This window comes from Hyla sarda, chromosome 2, assembly GCF_029499605.1.
Source record: "Hyla sarda isolate aHylSar1 chromosome 2, aHylSar1.hap1, whole genome shotgun sequence".
Classification (NCBI taxonomy): domain Eukaryota; kingdom Metazoa; phylum Chordata; class Amphibia; order Anura; family Hylidae; genus Hyla; species Hyla sarda.
The window spans coordinates 199,551,716-199,571,668 of record NC_079190.1 but is presented as its reverse complement, the minus strand read 5'-3'; the positions used below and the strand labels follow the sequence as shown (position 1 = coordinate 199,571,668).

General features: G+C 40.2%; 1 protein-coding gene across 3 annotated transcripts in view; it reads left to right on the top strand.

Annotated features, from left to right (window-relative positions):
* LOC130355684 (septin-10-like) overlaps window positions 1–16,653 on the top strand; it is a 120,209-nt gene extending 103,556 nt beyond the window's left edge. For all 3 annotated transcript variants that reach the window (XM_056556129.1, XM_056556131.1, XM_056556130.1), the window contains exons 9-11: window positions 11,974–12,106; window positions 14,617–14,801; window positions 16,577–16,653. In XM_056556129.1, coding sequence (XP_056412104.1) covers window positions 11,974–12,106; window positions 14,617–14,801; window positions 16,577–16,586 — 328 coding nt within the window. In that variant the 3' untranslated portion in view covers window positions 16,587–16,653. The remainder of the gene's footprint in view (window positions 1–11,973; window positions 12,107–14,616; window positions 14,802–16,576) is intronic.
* Window positions 16,654–19,953: the final 3,300 nt, after the last annotated feature.

Here is a 19,953-nt window from a genome sequence, read left to right as displayed (position 1 = left end):
GTCTGGATTTTTTTCACATGTTTTTTTCACCACTAGAAAAACAAAACTATATGAACATTCATTGCAAGCACTGCTAGATTACTTTGGAAGAGGATATTGATCTACCGGTAGCTTGTTTTTACTGAATGGTAGTTATACCATAACCCCTTCCCGACCTATGACATACCTGTACGTCATGAGTGGCAAGGTGTTCCCGACCCATGACATACAGGTACGTCATGAACATTTTTGCCGCTACTCGCGGCATCCCGCAGCGCCCGGTAAGATGGTGGCTATCACTGATAGCCAGCCATCTTACCATGCGACCACGGGGGGTTTCATCCCCCCCCCCCCCCCAGCGATCGTTGCTATCAGCTAGTCAAATCTGAGAATACTATGAGAATACTTAGCAGCACGGTGTTTGAGTCCCGATCACGGGGATCGGGACACACACCGCTCTGCTAAGTGTCCCTTACCCGTCCCCCGGCGTCACTTACCCGGCCATGCGGTGTCCCGAGCGGTCCCGGCGCGAGCGACGTCCTCCAGGCGGTCCCGGCGGTGGTGCGTCCCGGCGGTGAGTTTCCAGCAGCAGGGCGGCATCTTCATTGGCAGCAGTGAGATCGCCGTAAAGCAATCTCACCGCTGCCTCTGGGAGTTTCAAAACTGCAACTCCCAGCATGCCCAGACAACCTTTGGCTTTCTGTGCATGCTGGGAGTTGTAGTTTTGCAACATCTGGAGGTCCAAAGTTTGGAGACCACTGTATAATTGTCTCCAATCTGTGCTCTTCCAGATGTTGCAAAACTACAAATCTCAGCATGCTCAGTCTGTCCAGGCATGCTGGGAGTTGTAGTTCTGTAACATCTGGAAGAGCACAGATTGGAGACCATTATACAGTGGTCTCCAAACTTTGGACCTCCAGATGTTGCAAAACTACAACTCCCAGCATACTAGACTGCCCAAGCATGCTGGAAGTTGTATGTTTGCCCCCCCTCCCCCCAATGTGAATGTACAGGGTACACTCACATGGGCGGAGGTTTACAGTGAGTGCTGCAAGTTTGAGATGGCGCAAATTTTGCGCTGCAGCTCAAACTCCCAGCGGCAAACTTGCTGTGAACCTCTGCCCGTGTGACTGTAAAAATCACTACATATACACATACCCCTACACAGCCCCCCTCCCCAATAAAAATGAAAAACGTCTGGTACGCTACTGTTTCCAAAACGGAGCCTCCAGCTGTTGCAAAACAACAACTCCCAGTATTGCCGGACAGCCATTGACTGTCCAGGCATGCTGGGAGTTTTGCAACAGCTGGAGGCACCCTGTTTGGGAATCACTGGCGTAGAATACCCCTATGTCCACCCCTATGCAAATTCCTAATTTAGTCCTCAAATACGCATGGCGCTCTCTCACTTTGGAGCCCTGTCGTATTTCAAGGCAACAGTTTTGGGACACATATGGGGTATCTTCGTACTTGGGAGAAATTGCCTTACAAATTTTGGGGGGCTTTTTCTCCTTTCACCCCTTATGAAAAGGTGAAGTTGGGGTCTACACCAGCATGTTAGTGTATAAAAATTTAATTTTTTACACTGACATGCTGGTGTTGCCGCATACTTTTCATTTTCACAAGAGGTAAAAGGGGAAAAAAGACCCCCAAAATTTGTAACGCAATTTCTCTCGATTACTGAGATACCCCATATGTGGGCGCAAAGTGCTCTGGGGGCACACAACAAAGCTCAGAAGGGAGAGTGCACCATGTACATTTGAGGTGATTTGCACAGGGGTGGCTGATTGTTACAGCAGTTCTGACATAAACGCAAAACTATAAATATCCTTATGTGACCCCATTTTGGAAAATACACCCCTCACGGAATGTAATAAGGAGTGCAGTGAGCATTTACACCCCACTGGTGTATGACAGATTTTTGGAACAGTGGTCTGTGAAAATGAAAAATACAATTTTTCATTTGCACAGTCCACTGTTTCAAATTTCTGTCAAACGCCAGTGGGGTGTAAATGCTCACTGCACCCCTTATTAAATTCCATGAGGGGTGTAGTTTCCAAAATGGGGTCACATGTGGGGGGGTCCACTGTTCTGGCACTATAGGGGCTTCCTAAATGGGACATGCCCCCCAAAAACCCTTTCAGAAAAACTCACTCTCCAAAATCCCCTTGTCGCTCCTTCCCTTCTGAGCCCTCTACTGTGCCCGCCGAACACTTTACATACACATATTAGGTGTTTACTTACTTGAGAGAAATTGGGTTAAAGATTTTATGGTGATTTCTCTCCTTCTACCCCTTGTAAAAATAAAAAAATTGGGTCTACAAGAACATGCGAGTGTAAAAAATTAAGATTTTGAATTTTCTCCTTCACTTTGCTGCTATTCCTGTGAAACACCTAAAGGGTTAAAACATTTACTGAATGTCATTTTGAATACTTTGGGGGGTGTAGTTTTTATAATGGGGTCATTTATGGAGTATTTCTAATATGAAGACCCTTCAAATCCACTTTCAACCTGAACTGGTCCCTGAAAAAGTACGATTTTGAAAATCTTGAGAAAAATTGGAAAATTGCTGCTGAACTTTGAAGCCCTCTGGTGTCTTCCAAAAGTAAAAACTTGTCAATTTTATGATGCAAACATAAAGTAGACATATTGTATATGTAAATGAATATATAATTTATTTGGAATATCCATTTTCCTTACAAGCAGAGAGTTTCAAAGTTAGAAAAATGCAAAATTTTCTAAGTTTTCATGAAATTTTTAGATTTTTTTCACCAAGAAATGATGCAAATATCAGTGAAATTTTACCAATAACATAAAGTTGAATATGTCACGAAAAAACAATCTCGAAATCAGAATGAAAGGTAAAAGCATTCCAGAGTTATTAATGTTTAAAGTGACAGTGGTCAGATGTGCAAAAAATGCCCAGGTCATGAAGGTGAAAATGGGCTGGGTCATGAAGGGGTTAAAGGGGTACTCCCGTGGAAAACTTTGTTTATTTTTTTTTTTAAACAACTGGTTCCAGAAAGTTAAACAGATTTGTAAATCACTTCTATTAAAAATTCTTAATCCTTCCTGTACCTTTTAGGGCCTGTATGCTAAAGAGAAATCCAAAAAAGAAATGCATTTCCTCTGATTTCATGACCACAGTGCTCTCTGCTGACCTCTGCTGTCCCTTTCAGGAACTGTGTAAATTCCCATAGCAAACATATGCTTCTCTGGACAGTTCCTAAAATGGACAGCAGAGGTCAGCAGAGAGCACTGTGGTCATGACATCAGAGGAAATGCATTTCAAACTGGCCAGCGTTTGAAAGTAAATGTTCCGGATGCTGTTTTTGCGCTGCAGGGTTCGGCAACACCTCTCGTGATGTCACGGCCTTGCCCCCTCAATGTAAGTCTATGGGGGCGTGGCTGTGACGCCTTGCGGACCCCCACAGCGCGAAGACAGCATTCGAAATATTTACCTCCCCCATAGACTTGCATTGGGGGGGGCGTGAAAGAAAGTTAAACAGATTTGTAAATTACTTCTATAAAAAAAATATTTACCCTTCCAGTACTTTTTAGCAGCTGAATGCTACAGAGGAAATTCTTTTCTTTTTTAATTTATTTTTTTGTCTTGTCCACAGTGCTCTCTGCTGACACCTGATGCCCGTATCAGGAACTGTCCAGAGCAGGAGAAAATCCCCATTGCACACCTATGCTACTCTGAACAGTTCCTGACAAGGACAGAGGTGTCAGCAGAGAGCATTGGGGACAAGACAAAAAAATGTATTCAAAAAGAAAATAATTTCCTCTGTAGCATACAGCTGCTAAAAATTGCTGGAGGGGTAAACATTTTTTAATAGAAGTAATTTACAAATCTGTTTAACTTTCTGGCACCAGTTCATAAAAAAAATAAATAAAAAGAGTATCCCTTTAACCTCCATATCTCTTCCCCAGGGGGTGCTGGGACTATCTATAGTCATACCTAAAGTTGTAGGTGGAGTTTGGCTTTAAGACAGGGGCGTAGCTATAGAGGTAGCAGTCACACCGGGGCCCTGGTGCCTAAGGGGGCGCCAAAGCACAACTGCCCAATAAGAGACCAGTATTATATTTGGCATATGGGGCCCCTGTTGCAGATTTTGCATCAGGGCCCAAAAGCTACAAGATTAGATATTAGTTTAGCTATAATTTTATATTATATTTATATTGTTTATTGCCTTTTTTTAAATGGTATGTTTATTTTGAGGAGAAAATGTCACCATTTCTTCTTCCAGGAAACGGTCTTCCCTGCAGTGCATTGCTTTAGGAAGTAGGTTTTAGGTTATTCTGCTTCCCAAGCATTTAACAGGGCAGTAGAGTGATGTTCTCAGGATGGGTTTATGGGTGGTATATCCTGTTTACTCATCGCCAGTCTCACTTACCACTGCAGCCTCATACAGTGCAGCCTTTTGTCCTTCAGCCAGACCAGGTCCTGTGATACACTGTCAGCACCAACCAAATCATTGCCGTCTTGTTTTTATTGCCATCAGTTGCTTTACACTCAAGATAGTTTATTGTTTCTTGATGTCTATCTCTCAGATAGTTTCCTCTACTTACATTTAACATCTTTTACTACAAGAGGGAACAGCTGCATGCGGTTGTATGGCTGTCCGGACCTGGGGCTACTTTGTAATATTCAGAAACTATATATTCATCATTCATGAAGTACCTTTCTGTCCTAGATATAAATCACTTGTCTAGACCAGTGTTTCCCAACCAGGGTGCCTCCAGCTGTTGCAAAACTACAACTCCCAGCATGCCCGGACAGCCTCCGGCTGTCCGGGCATGCTGGGAGTTGTAGTTTTGCAACAGCTGGAGGCACCCTGGTTGGGAAACACTGGTCTAGACAATAGTTATTGTAGAAAACGTAACAGATTCTGTACATCGACATTGCAATTGATACTCCTGATATCAGCATCAGTCCTGATAACATGTTCCATTGACTTAAAGTGATTTATGGTTGTGACCTATGCACCCACTGGACTCTTACTGCATTCCTGACATAGCGATCCAGCTAACAGCTGCACTCTACACGGCCATGTATTACATTACTTTATTGTGCGTTCATAATGGCCCATGTCCGCATGTATCCAGATGTAACATAGTAATGGGATGCGTCCTCTCTGCCTTTAAAAACACTCTAGTGCCCTCTACATTTATATATATATATATATATATATATATATATATATATATACTGGTATATATTACTTTACTGTGCGTTCATAATGGCCTATGTCCGCATGTATCCAGATGTAACATAGTAAGGGGATGTGTCCTCTCTGCCTTTAAAAACACTCTAGTGCCCTTTACATTTATATATATATATATATATATATATATATATATATATTCCGGTATATATTACTTTATTGTGCGTTCATAATGGCCTATGTCCGCATGTATCCAGATGTAACATAGTAAGGGGATGCATCCTCTCTGCCTTTAAAAACACTCTAGTGCCCTCTGCATTTATATATATATATATATATATATATATATATATATATATACCGGTATATATTACTTTACTGTGCGTTCATAATGGCCTATGTCCGCATGTATCCAGATGTAACATAGTAAGGGGATGCATCCTCTCTGCCTTTAAAAACACTCTAGTGCCCTCTGCATTTATATATATATATATATATATATATATATATATATATATATATATATATATATATATTTGTTTATATTAAAGAAAATTTTTCATTTTTTAAAACAGCTACAGCCAAAAAAATATATAAAAAAAAGAAAAACAGTGTATAAAGGAATATAAAGTAACAAAAACACATATCCAATACAAATGAGAGCATTATGTGCCAAAAGTCTGCCGGATTTTTTTCTGAGAATTCTCACACAGTACAAAGATAAAAAAAAAAAAAAAATGTTTTTCTCTGGTGTCTATATTCTCAAAAGGGTAAGAGGGTAGATTCCTGAGGAGAGGTCACGAATAAGATTCTGCCCTTTACATTTTGGTAATACTGTACTGACAATAGATGTCCGATCAGAACATCTGTTTACCCAGCCCTGAGGAGAAGAAACCCCCCATTGTAATTGATGTGATCAAATGTACTGTGATGTGCTCAATGCATCAAGATATCTCAGAAATGACATGTATGAATAAGACATAAACAAGCAATTTCGCTTACGATACAAAACTTGTAAGACCCTAGTGCAGCACTGCGCACAATAGTCATTTTCTCAATCACTTTTATTTAGAATTTAGCACTGGAGTTCCTTCAACGAGTGTCTGTTTTCTCCGCTGCATGCCGCTTAAAGGGGTACTCCGGTGAAAAACTTTTTTTTTTAAATCAACTGGTGCCAGAAAGTTAAACAGATTTGTAAATTACTGCTATTAAAAAATCTTAATCCTTCCTGTACTTATTAGCTGCTGAATACTACAGAGGAAATTCTTTTCTTTTTGGAACGCAGAGCACTCTGCTGACATCACGAGCACAGTGCTCTCTGCTGACCTCTCTGTCCATTTTAGGAACTGTCCAGAACAGCATATGTTTGCTATGGGGATTTCCTTTTACTCTGGCAGTTCCTAAAATGGACAGAGATGTCAGCAGAGAGCATTGTGCTTGTGATGTCAGCAGAGAGCTCTGCGTTCCAAAAAGAAAAGAATTTCCTCTGTAGTATTCAGCAGCTAATAAGTATAGGAAGGATTAAGATTTTTTAATAGAAGTAATTTACAAATCTGTTTAACTTTCTGGCACCAGTTGATTTAAAAAAAAAAAAAAAAGAAAGGGTTTTCATCGGAGTACCTCTTTAAAACGGTGCATAGCACCGGTCTCTCTTGTGCGTTTTTTGTTTTTAAGTGTTGTTATTCCTTATGGTTGCAATACACGTTTCATAGGTATCAGTCATTTTTGTATGTAATGGAAAAGGTTAGCTTCAAAGGAGACGCCGGCTCAACATGGCGCTGGATACAGACAGCAAAGGTAGGTAAAAGCAAGGATATTTTATTTTCCCAGAATGCTTTCGCATATCCTTGCTTTTACCTACCTTCGTTGTCTGTGTGCAGCGCCATGTTGAGCCGGCGTCTCCTTTGAAGATATCTCTTTCCATTACTGCTATATGCCGGAGGGCTGCGGACACCCCAACACTATACGCTCACCATTGTTGTGTATGTGGCTACACAACCACACCAGGTGAGCAGCTTATACAGCTTTTAACTATTCCATATTGTCCTCTTTTATTACACCACGGAGCGCTGTCATTCCCTTTTTCAGATATTTTTGAATGTAAGGCTGTGTTCACACCACGTTTTTGTAATACAGTTCCCTTATACATTTTCAATGGATGGACGGTTGTGTCTGTTTTGCATCCTGTACGGTTTTGTCAGTATTTTGTTCACAGTTTTTGGTCCAGGTGAAAAACCGTATTGAAACGTATACATTTTTTCTTAACATGGAAGTCAATGGGAACCGTACAGAACCAAATGTGCGTACGGTTCCATCTGTATTTTGATTTTGCACAGTTTTTTTCTTGGAATTTCAATCAAACAAGTAAAACTTTATTCATAATGAAGTGAAAAGTTAAAAACGTATAAGTTTTTTTCTTAAAAAACTGATGCAACCGGACATAATTTTTTCAAATTGTATATGGATTAAAATTTGTACACACGTTTTGATACAGTTTAGGCTGCATTCACATCTCGTTTTTGCAATACGGTTCCCGTATCATTTTTTTTGTAAAAAAAAAACGTATGTCTCAAAACCGGACTGAACCGTATACAACCGTATACACCTCTGTACGGTTTTAAACCGTATACGGTTTGAAAACGGATGTCCGGCTGCATACGGTTTAATACGTTTAAAAAAAACGGATACGGTTTTATGTTTGTCTTTAATTAAATTAAGTTCTTCTTGTTCTTCTATTTGTGGGAAGAACTTTCGGCGTGCTTTGCGCATGTGCAAACTGCAAAACCGTATTGTGCAAACCGGATGGAACCGTACGCACATACTGTTCAGTACGGTTCCCATAGACCACCATTTAAAAAATGTTTTACACGGATTGTATCCGTTTTTTTACCCAGACATAAAACCATAGTAGACTACGGTTTTGTGTGCGGGAAAAAAACGGATAAAACCGTAAATGATGCAAAACGTACACAACTGGATGCTACGTTTGACATACGGTTTTCAATGACATGTCTGTACCTACGGTTTGCAATACGGTTCCATATGGTTTTTACACTGAAACCGAATACGGGAACTGTATTGCAAAAACGAGATGTGACTGCAGCCTTAGGCTGGGTTCACACTACGTTTTGTTAACTACGGTTCCTGTATACGGCTGGGAGGAGGGGGCGGGGCTTAATCGCGGCGCCCGCACTCAGCCGTATTCGGGAACCGTATTTAATGCATGTCTATGAGCCGACCGGAGTGAACCGCAGCCTCCGGTCGGCTTCGTTTTCGGCCGTATGGTGTTTCCCGACTGCAGGCAAAAACGTGGTCGGCCGTGTTTTTGCCTACGGTCGGGAAACCGCATACGGCCGAAAACGAAGCCGACCGGAGGCTGCGGTTCACTCCGGTCGGCTCATAGACATGCATTAAATACGGTTCCCGAATACGGCTGAGTGCGGGCGCCGCGATTAAGCCCCGCCCCCTCCTCCCAGCCGTATACAGGAACCGTAGTTAACAAAACGTACTGTGAACCCAGCCTCAGCCGTTTACTTTCTACATGTTATCTTTTGTTCTTTTTCATACTTCAATGCTGGAATGATAAATATATTGTTCACCAATATCTGTGATCAGTAACATGTGCTGTAAGGTTCTGTTCACATCTATCCTGGAGGCTCCATTTGATGGATCTGGCATTGTGCCGTGGTTTCTGCTATAAACAGAAATGACAGCGCAGATATTAGGAGAGCCTGAGTCTTTATTGTTTCTTCAGATTGGGTTGGGTTTAGTGGTTCATTGTTAAAATGTATTGAAATAGTGTATTCTACCGACTCAAAGAGGCTTCAGAGAGAAAGGAAAAATGTTCTGTCTACTTGCTACATGCAGTTTCATAAAGCAGTAAAACAGCAGATAAACTGCAGCAAGAGAGTTCAATATAACTCTGCTGGTCTAGGGCACTCAAGGGGTTACTAGTAACTTTCCTGGTGGATCTCGAGGTTATTTATTAGTTATTAATTACGGCAATGATAATGATGCCACCAAACAGATACAGACTGCTGCAAGGGCCCACCTAGTTCCATTACAATTCCCATGGATTGGAGTCCTTATAGCAGCACTTCCATTTGTCTCTACACAGACTGCCACTGTCTAATCAGTACTGACTGTCTATCTGCTCAGGGACACCCCTCCTTGGGGAAATGAAGACACTCAATTTACTTCTACAAGGAATGACAGAGAATCAGCATGATACTGAGTTCTGTGAAAGTATCACCCTGAATTCTGCTTTTACCATTAAAGGGGTACTTCTGTGGAAAACAGCATGGTGCCAAAAAGTTAAACAGAATTGTAAATTACTTCTATTAAAAAAAAATCTTAATCCTTCCAGTACTTATCAGCTGCTGTATACTACAGAGGAAGTTATGTAGTTTTTTCCAGGTTGTCCACAGTGCTCTCTGCTGACACCTCTGTCCATGTTAGGAATTGTCCAGAGCAGTAGAGGTTTTCTATGGGAATTTGCTCCTACTCTGGACAGTTCTTGACATGGACAGAGGTGTCAGCAGAGAGCACTGTGGTCAGACTGAAAAGAACTATAAAACTTCTCCTGGAGCATACAGCAGCTAATAAGCACCTGACAGACCTCATGGGGTCCAGTATTGTGCTATTTTGTCTGGCATTTTAGAGGGAACCATGACAGAGGCCCCACACTGGTGTCAATTCAGCATTACTAAACCCAACATGTCAGGAAATTGAATATTTTAACCAGTGCTTCTACTAACATTACCTGATGTTGTATGGTAAACTACAATACAGGCAAAGCTATATGCAGAGTTCTGTGGATGCTACTTTTTAGCATATGGGATAAATGATCCAGCACAATGGGCTGGATGTGTAATGGTTATTAATAGGGTGAGGGGTTAATTTCAGATGCAGCCTCCAGCTATTGGCCTTTCCAGTGAAAATCTCACATTCAGTAATGCTTTTGTATTGGCATGAATAGCAGCACAATACTGTCGGTTACTGGCACATTTTCAGCAGAATGGTTTGCAGGCAGAACTACTTTTTAACTACTTTTTGATGCCCATTATATATATATATATATATATATATATATATATATATATATATATATATATATAAGTATGCAAAGATGCATATTATATTGAAATAATAGTACTGGCTGGCAAAGCAATTAGATAGTGTTTTTTTTTTTTTTTTTTTTTTTTTTTTTAAGACCGATTGAGATTTTTTAAGGGGATAAAGTTGCTAAGTAGTGTTAGGAAGCAGTGGTCTACTACTGTATGCTGCCATCTAGAATTTGAGTAGATCTATGCAATCTTTTAAGGCACTATACACTGATGAAGAAAAAATGAAATGATCCAGCACTGACGAAATTCCCAGCTTTATTCAATCCTCTTTAAAAACCGCATGGCAAAACACACTTTACAAGGTCTGTGAAATCTTGACACATTTCGAGCGCATGCGCTCGAAACGCATCAAGATTTCACAGACCTTGTAAAGTGTGTGTTGCCATGCTGTTTTTAAAGAGGATTGAATAAAGCTGGGAATTTCGTCAGTGCTGGATCATTTCGTTTTTTCTTCATTGTTGAACACGCTGAGCCTGGGTGAGGATCCGTGCACGATTCCATGTGGGTAAGCTGGACTTTCCACTATGCAGTGATCTCTTAGCTTACAATGGCCTTAACAGACAATAGTTTCAACATACAATGGTCTTTTCTGGACAATTTTAACTTCAAACCGGACTCAACATACAATGGTCTTTTCTGGACCATTGTAACTTCAAACCAGACTCAACATACAATGTCACAGACAGTTCAGATCTGTGAAACGTGTCAGTGGCTGGAAGAACCGACCAATCAGAAAGGGCAACCCCTGTATTACTGAAGCGTATGCACTGAATTCCTGTCTGGTAGCGCCCCCTACAGTAACAGGGAGGTATTACATGTTCTGTACAACTCTTTACCAGTGCCAGGGATAGCTGCTCCAGGTGGGGACAGCTCCATTTTACTTTTTTTTAGGACACTGTGTGTACTGTACAGGACCCTGAAGAAGCTCCTGTCCTCTACATAGACAGTGATTTACAGCTCCCAGCAGATCTTTCTTACTTTTATATGTAAGGATTTGCTTTATTTGTATTAGTTATCTACTTACTTTTGTTTTATCCTCACTTTCTGCTTTTTTGGACGACATTTTGGTGGCTTCAGAACCAATTACCAGGTTTCCATTGAGTTATGGTCTCAACATACAATGGTCGTCCTGATTTAATATTGTAACTTGAGGGACCACTGTACCTCAGAAGTGTTTCCCCACCAGGGTGCTATCAGTCTATGAAAAGCTACAACTCCCAGCATGCCAGGGCAGTCTTTTTTTTTTTACAATGGTTGGAAAACACTGACTTTAAAGAAATCTTCATTAAAAGAATTGTTTGGATCATTATTTTTAACCTAAATCAAGAGTATGTGTGTACACACACACACACACACACACATACATATATATATATATATATATATATATATATATATATATATATATATGAAATTAACAATGAAAAGCACACTTTTTAACTTGTATTTATTTTCTATTTTTTTGGATGCATTATCTCTAGCTCATTTTTAGTCAGAACCCACAAAATGACTGTTCACAGGTCTTTAGGTGTTAGAGCACACATATTAGGTCCCCAGAAACCATAACTCGTGCCTGGTACTTCACACTAGATTAAATCAATCAGAACACAATATGCTAAAGGATTCAAATGAGCTATTGGATGATCTACATGTTTTCGGCTCCTTGGAATCACATTATGGCTTATTTGCTTTTCAGTTTGCAAGAAACATATGAAGCAAAACGCCAAGAGTTCTTTGAGGAACTGCAGAGGAAGGAGGAAGAGATGAGACAGACCTTTGTGCAAAGAGTAAGAGAAAAGGAGACCGTGTTGAAAGAAGCGGAGAGAGAGGTACACCATTCATTCCTGTCTGTTTTTATTCTTTACATTGTTTTGCTAGGACTAACAGAATGTGTGATAGTTACTAAGAGTGAAAACACATGATCTGCTTGCATTGTGGATGTGGTTGGCCATCTGCAGTAAATACTTCTGAAATCCTGCTGTTAGGCTCGGTTACCAGTTCTTTGGAAAACTACCACACCAGCTTTTGAGCCAAAAGCAAGAAATGTATTCAAAGGGAATGGGAAATATAAAAGAAGGACTTCTCCTTCCTCATGGATCCACTTCTGGCTTTGACTCAAACACCTGCAGTGGCAATTTTCCCAAAAATTGCCAAGTGCAAATCCATGCTTAGGGGTAAGGTCACACGTGCCACATTTTCCTACCCATTAAAGTCAATAGGTAACAAATGTGTATTTTGCTACCCGTTGACTTTAATGGATAAGAAAATAAGCAGCAGCAAGTACGCAGTAAAATATGGCATGTGTTACCCTATCCCTAATCTGAGTTTTCTTTTTTTTTTTATACTTGCCTCCCTATTTAGCAGTTCGGGTGTAATTGCTAAAACTGTCAAGTATAAAAACACAGACATATGAGGTGGCATCCTGTCGAAACAAGGATGTACCGTAACAGATGGCAACAGATGCCCTTTATTTTAGTAGCTTGAATGGACTTCATATGGGACAAACGTACTAATTTAGGTGGAGTCAAAAGCGTGGTCTCCTGCGCTGTTCAGTCTGCTTAAAATAGGACATATGTCCTAAACTGATTCACTTTATAAATCCATTTAGGCAATTAAAATTCATTCCATCCTTTGGCCTTCGTTACAGTATATGTTGCTATCCCTGTTTTGCCGGGACATCAATGGATACATCTGATGGAAGCATTAAATGCAGTGTGGACCAGTGTGTCATTCATTTATTTATTATTTCCTTTTCCTATTTCCTTATACTATATGATTTGCCTTAAAGGGTACCTCTCATCAAATAAACTTTTGATATATTTTAGATTAATGAATGTTGAATAACTTTCCTATAGCATGTTAATGAAAAATATGCTTCTTTCTATTGTATTTTTCCCGATCAGTACTGTCAGCAAGCATATCTGACTCATGCTGGAGTCCTAAACACTCAGAGCTGCCAGCCTGCTTTGTTCACAGCCAAACAGGCTGTGAACAAAGCAGGCTGGCAGCTCTGAGTGTTCTCCTTTGTGAACAAAGCAGACTGGCAGCTCGTAGTGTTTAGGACTCCAGCATGAGTCTGAAATGCTTGCTGCCAGGACTGGTAGGGAGACCCCTAGTGGTCATTTCTTCAAAGTGGAAAATTAAATAGAAAGAAGCATATTTTTTAATAACATGCAATTGTAAAGTTATTCTGCATACATGAATCTATAATATATCAAAAGTTTTTTTGATGAGAGGTACCCTTTAAAGGGTCTTTTCACACATGCCAGATATTATATATATGGGGGTTCGCTGTTTAGAAACAACCCAATTCACTTGTCTAGAATGTGTTTTCTAGTTGAAGGATTTTCTACAACATGTCAGTTATACATGAATATGCCCTAAATCACCAACACAAATACTGTATTCTTCAGCTTGGAAAACAGGGCTCTTTTTTTTTTTTTTTTTGAGGCGATGTATGTCTATTTTGGGTTGGGAAGGGCTTAAAGAACTGAGATCAAGGAAAACCCTTGCAATAATGTTCGTATTTCTTTTGCGACTTTTTTTGGTTTGATGATATATGTTATAGAACAGTGGTTCCCAACCTGGGGTACTTATCAGTTCTCCTTGACGTACTTGAAAAAAAATCTTTAATGGCAGCTGTAGCCACTGTTTATTGGCCAAGGCCACTTTAAAAGGAATGGTATGCTTACATCATTGAAGCGCGGAGCAGGGGAACAGCAGAGGAGATGTGTGGGCACCGCCTGCTGTGGGCAGTAACTACCATCAGCTTGGCTGCTCCACTGCTCCTGCACCTATAGCAATAGATCCCCAGACCGAAGGAGCAGTGGAGCTCCAAAGGGGGACAATATGGGGCCTTCAACTATATATGGGGGCATTTGGGGGGCCTAAAACTATATATGGGGGAACAGAGGGGGGCTAACTACTATATGGGCACACAAAGAGTGCACTATTTTTGTGTGGGGTAACACACATGGGGAGTTTGTAAAGAGGTGGGTATTTTACTGGAGAAAGGAGCCAAAAATGTTTATTTGTCTGGTTCTGTGGAAAAGTCTTGTCCGGGAGAAATCCTAATGGCGGTCTAGGCCAGATAGTGAAGAAAAGGAAAAGTAAACAACTCAGATCAGAGAAGATGTCACCTGTAAATCAGGGAACTGGGGAGAGGATATGGAGTAAAGAAAAGCATATGATTTATAGTATATTCGTCACAAAAAATGTCTCTAATATGGGGATACAATTTTTGGGAATGGGCTGTCAAGGAGTATTCAGGCCAAAAAAGGTTGGGAACCACTGCTATAGAACATTATACCCTCCTTGATAACACATGTGATTTATACAGCTTCAGAACAGATTTGAGCAGCTGAAGAGACTTCATCATGATGAAAGAACGAGTCTAGATGAGAAAAGGAAAGAGTTACAGGAGGAAATAAATGCATTTAACAAACGTAAGGCAGCAGCGGAGCTCCTACAAGGACAAGCGTTTGGAACCGTTGCCAACACTAGCTTGAAAAAGGACCGCAAAACGTAAGTGTTACTTGTCTGGGCCTCTTGGCACTATGGAGAGAAAAACTCAATCTTGATTGAAGGGTAAAAATAAAAGAGTATTTCTACTGGAGAATGACAGACAGTCCAATCTAACATTACCGAATGACAGTATTTAGGTCTTTGTTTCTAAATAGTGATAACCTTACCAAAAAAGTCCTTTTTCTTCATAAAACTCACAGGTTCAGATGGTTTTGATAGTAGATCTCATTTACACTTACTTACTCATTCACTGTATTTAAGATCCATTTTAGGTCTTTATTTTTTTTCCCCACAAAAAAATGTAGACATTGGCCCAAATGTACTAAAACTGTCTAATTCTTAGACAGTAAAAACTTAAGATATATCACAGTGGATATGGGTGTTTGATAAATTTAGAGCAACTATTATTGGTCTTAAACTGCGCCAGACTCTTGTGCCAGAATCTTGCCACATTTTTTAGCACAGTGCTGCATCTTAAAGGGGTACTCCGCCCCTAAACATCTTATCCCCTATCCAAAGGATAGGGGATAAGATGTCAGAACCCCGCGGTCCTGCTGCTGGGGAGCCCCGGGATCGCCGCTGCAGCACCGCGCTATCATTACTGAACAGAGCGAGTTCGCTCTGCACATAATGACGGGCAATACAGGGGACGGAGCATCATTATGTCATGGCTCCGCCCCTCATGACGGCCCGCCCCCTCAATACAAGTTTATGGGAGGGGGCGTGGTGGTTGTCACTCCCCCTGCCATAGACTTGCATTAAGGGGACGAGCCGTGATGTCATGAGGGGCAGAGCCATGATGTCACGCTGCTCCGTCCCCAGTATTGCCCGTCATTACGTACAGAGCGAACTCGCTTTGTGCAGTAATGATAGCGCTGTGGCGCAGCGGGGATCCCGGGGCTCCCCAGCAGCAGGACCGCGGCGATCTTATCCCCTAGATGTCTAGGGGCGGAGTACCCCTTTAAGCCATGCCTCCTTTTCAGAATTTTTGTTTTGTTTTGCAGAGGCCATTTTCTTTTTTCATAAACTCATAAACATCAGAAACTAACACAGCAGAAAGTTGTCTAAAAAATCCTTATAAGGCTTCATTTCCATTTGGCATTTTTTGTTTGTTTGTTTTTGTTTTTTTAAATTCCACAGCAGTTTTTGAGCCAAAGCTCGAAGTGTAACCACAAAGAATAGTAAAATAGTACTTTTGTACTTAGATTTTATTCACTGTGGTGTGGTCTTCTTACTTTCTGGGCCCAACCCACCACACTGCTGCTCAGTTAATAGCCAGCCACAACAATGTCCCGCCATGACTGTAATACAGATAACTAAAAACAACTACAATGTTTTACATTTGCTGACACATTTCCAGTACAAATTAAATGTAGAGGAGCGTCACTGTCAGTATACAGTAACAAAAATAACAGAAAAATATAACAGTAAGGCTGGGTTCACACTGCTGCTATGCTCCACTAAAGGGAGCTCTGTCTCTCAGTCCATTGGAAAGACGAGTAGAGTGTAAAAAAAAATACTGCATGTCTGGTATTTTACAGAAATTAAGTGGGAAAGAAGATCAGACACCTGATGGACCCCATTCAAGTCAATGGGATTCCCCAGGACCCGGCGGTGTCAGTTGTGCTTCGACCTACAAAGTAAAAAAAAAAGAGCGGAACGGACCCTCAACGGGTCAGAGCACAAAGGCTGTGTGAACCTAGCAATAGTGTAACATGTATACAATAATGTTTCATATCTGTTCACATTCCATTTCTTGGTTCTTTATATTGCAGGTTCATGTGATTGGACAGCCCTGCTATGATACTGCGGAAGTGGGCCTGTGTTTTCATTTTATTTTTTTTATTTTTTTTTACAAAACGCAAGAAGCAATGAATACTGCCAGAGAAAAACCTGACAGTCACTACCCCAGATTTATAGTAACCCTACTAGACTTCAGGAGTCCTCTCACACCAAAGGAAAATAAAGGACTGTTGGTTTGCAGCTTATTTACAAGACTGTTTGTAATTGTAATGTGTTTATATGAAACAGTTGTATGTAATAGAAGGGAATGTATTCGGCTGTATGCAAGGTCGGCATGTGAAAATTGGAAAGCCTATGGAATATGCTGTTCAGAGAGTCAATATTTTATACTGGAATCAAACCTGTTATAAAGCTGCATGAGTTGTTCACACATGGCCATACTTATTGAAGATGGCAGGGTTCAGTGGCCCAACTGTGATCAAATGCAAATTACAATGAATTTGGAAAGTTTTCAGACCCTTGGATTGGTTGGGCAGAGATGTGTCTTTCCAAATCCTGTCCAATCAAGTGTACTCACTAGAGATGACTCCAGTCAAGGTGTAGAAACATCTCCAAGAGGAGCCAGAGTTACATTTCATGTGTCATAGCAAATATTTATGTCCATGTGATATTCTAGTTTTTTATTGTTTATAAATTACATTCACACTATGGGGTACCGACTGCATAAAGGTTGGCGGGGGGGGGGGGGTGTAATTGCTGTTTGTTTTTTTTTTGTTTTCTTTTTTTTTTTTTCATTTTAGCCCAATGTTGCAACATTACAAAATGTGAGAAAAGTTAAAGGGTCTAAAAACTTTCGGAATGCATAGTACACACTTACTTTTATGTTCCACATATAGGTAGGGTCAAGTCTTTCTTGTTTAAAGTGATATTTGGATCTGTCAATTTATACATTCCAGTCAGATATGTAAAAAAAAAGTGTTCTAGCATATCATTAAGGGGTATATTATTCTTACATGTATAAACAAACAACTTCCCACCCCCTTGGTAACCCTCCATAAAACAGTTACACGTAGAACAGTTATGTTCACATTTATTGCATTTTTAATGGTTGTTACATTTGAAATTGAAGAACATAAAGTAATATTATTTGGCATGATTGTTTTAATAGTTTTTACCTTTATTATTCTTTTGAGAAATAAGTGACAAAATGTCATACTTTCAAGTTTTTTCTTGTATCTGCTGACAAGCATCTACAGTGCCTCCCATGGCCTGCATCTGCCTCCGGCTCTTGAATGAATCCACTATGTTGTCTTCTGCTTGCGTCACACTCATTGGAATTCCACTCATGCCCCATTCTACCATGGGGCAGTGTTTCCATTGTTGTACAGCGGTGTAAATGGAAGACAGTATAACAGCTGTCATACAAGGGCAGGGCTTTGGACAAAGCTGGCTCCTGTAGCAATGGGGAACGCCTGCTAGGTACTTCTGGTTCATTGACGTATTGACAAAAACTTTGCTATCTCGGGACTGGAACATAACATGGACATTAGGCACATTTAAAAAAAATAAGATATTAAACCTGAAACTAAGCCCTAAATAGCCATGGCTTATCTTTAAACATTGATTCCTGCTGACAGCTCGCCTTTAAAGAGTACCTACAAACCATATTTTGTAAACTAACTCACATTATATTCCCTAACTACTCCTAACACCCCTCCTGCCCTTTAAAAAAAAATAAAATGCCAAGCTTTTAACCCCTAAATGTCCTGGTTACTGACGGAAATGTACTTCCTGGTACGGAGGTACTTAGCGCACCAGGACGTACATTTATGTCCTGTGTATGACCGCGAGCATCAGAACGGAGCTAGAGTCCTACATGACGTCCACCATTACTAGCTAGCAGCCGCCAAGGACCCGCCGGTACTGGTGAACGTCAGCGATCGCCATTAACCCCTCAAATGCTGCGATCAATACAGATCACGGCAGTTTTGAAATCGCCGATCTGATTACCCGCGGCACGGCCGTGGGGATCAGGTCAGCTAAGATGGCGGACAGAGGTTCCCTCACCTGCCTTCGCCGCCTTCCCGGCGTCTTCTGCACTGATCTGCCTTCCAGCAGACCAGAGCAGAAGATTGTTGATAATACTGATCAGTGCTATGCCTCTGCATAGCACTGAATAGTATTGGCAATCTAATGATTGCCATGAATAGTCCCCTATGAGGACATAAATAGTAAAAAATAAAAGTTTAAAAATTTTTTTTTTTTCCCCCTCAATAAAAATTTCAAACGCCTCTTTTCCCCATTTTACTCATAAAAAATAACTATTAAACATATTTGGTATCGCCGCGTGCGGAAATGTCCGATCAATCAAAATATAATGATCCCATACGGTAAACTGCATAAATGTATTAAAAAAAAAAGTACAAAATTGCTGCATTTTATTGATATCACATTCACAAAAAAATTTATAAAAAGCAATCAAAATGTCACATATACACAAGTGGTACTAAAAAAAATACAGGTCCTGGTGCAAACAATGAGCCCCCATACTAGGGATCAACCGATATTGTTTTTTTAGGGCCGATACCGATAACCTGTAAACCTTCAGGCCGATAGCCGATAACTTATACCGATATTCCGTGCATTTAAATTTTTTTTGAAAAAAAAATTTCAACACAAATCTGCTGTTAAATGAACATGTTTATTGTTAACGTTTAGCTTTTTTTGTAAAAAAAATTTCATAGGTAAATAAACATAAATATTGCAGAAACATACCAGTCAGATTGCAGCAAAACAATGGTGATATGGTCAAATACAACAAATTGGACCACTTGTGTTTTTTAAATAAATATCAGTCAAAAGGTAACAAGAACAACAATGTTCAATAGCACATTTACTTAAATCTTAGTAAAATGAGCAGCAATGACATAGGCAATTATATCAAAGGGACACTACAGTGTATATGTGCAAGGCACCAAGACAGCTTTATTAAAGGGGTACTCCAGTGGAAAACTTTTTTTAAATCAACTGGTGCCAGAAAGTTAAACAGATTTGCAAATTTACTTCTATTAAAAAATCTTAATCCTTCTAGCACTTATTAGCTACTGAATACTACAGAGGAAATTATTTTCTTTTTGGAACACAGAGCTCTCTGCTGACATCATGAGCACAGTGCTCTCTGCTGACATCTCTGTCCATTTTAAGAACTGTCCAGAGTAGAAGAAAATCCCCATAGCAAACACATGCTGCTCTGGACAGTTCCTAAAATGGACAGAGGTGTCAGCAGAGAGCACTGTGTTCCAAAAAGAAAATAATTTCCTCTGTAGTATTCAGCAGCTAATAAGTACTGGAAGGATTAAGATTTTTTAATAGAAGTAATTTACAAATATGTTTAACTTTCTGCCACCAG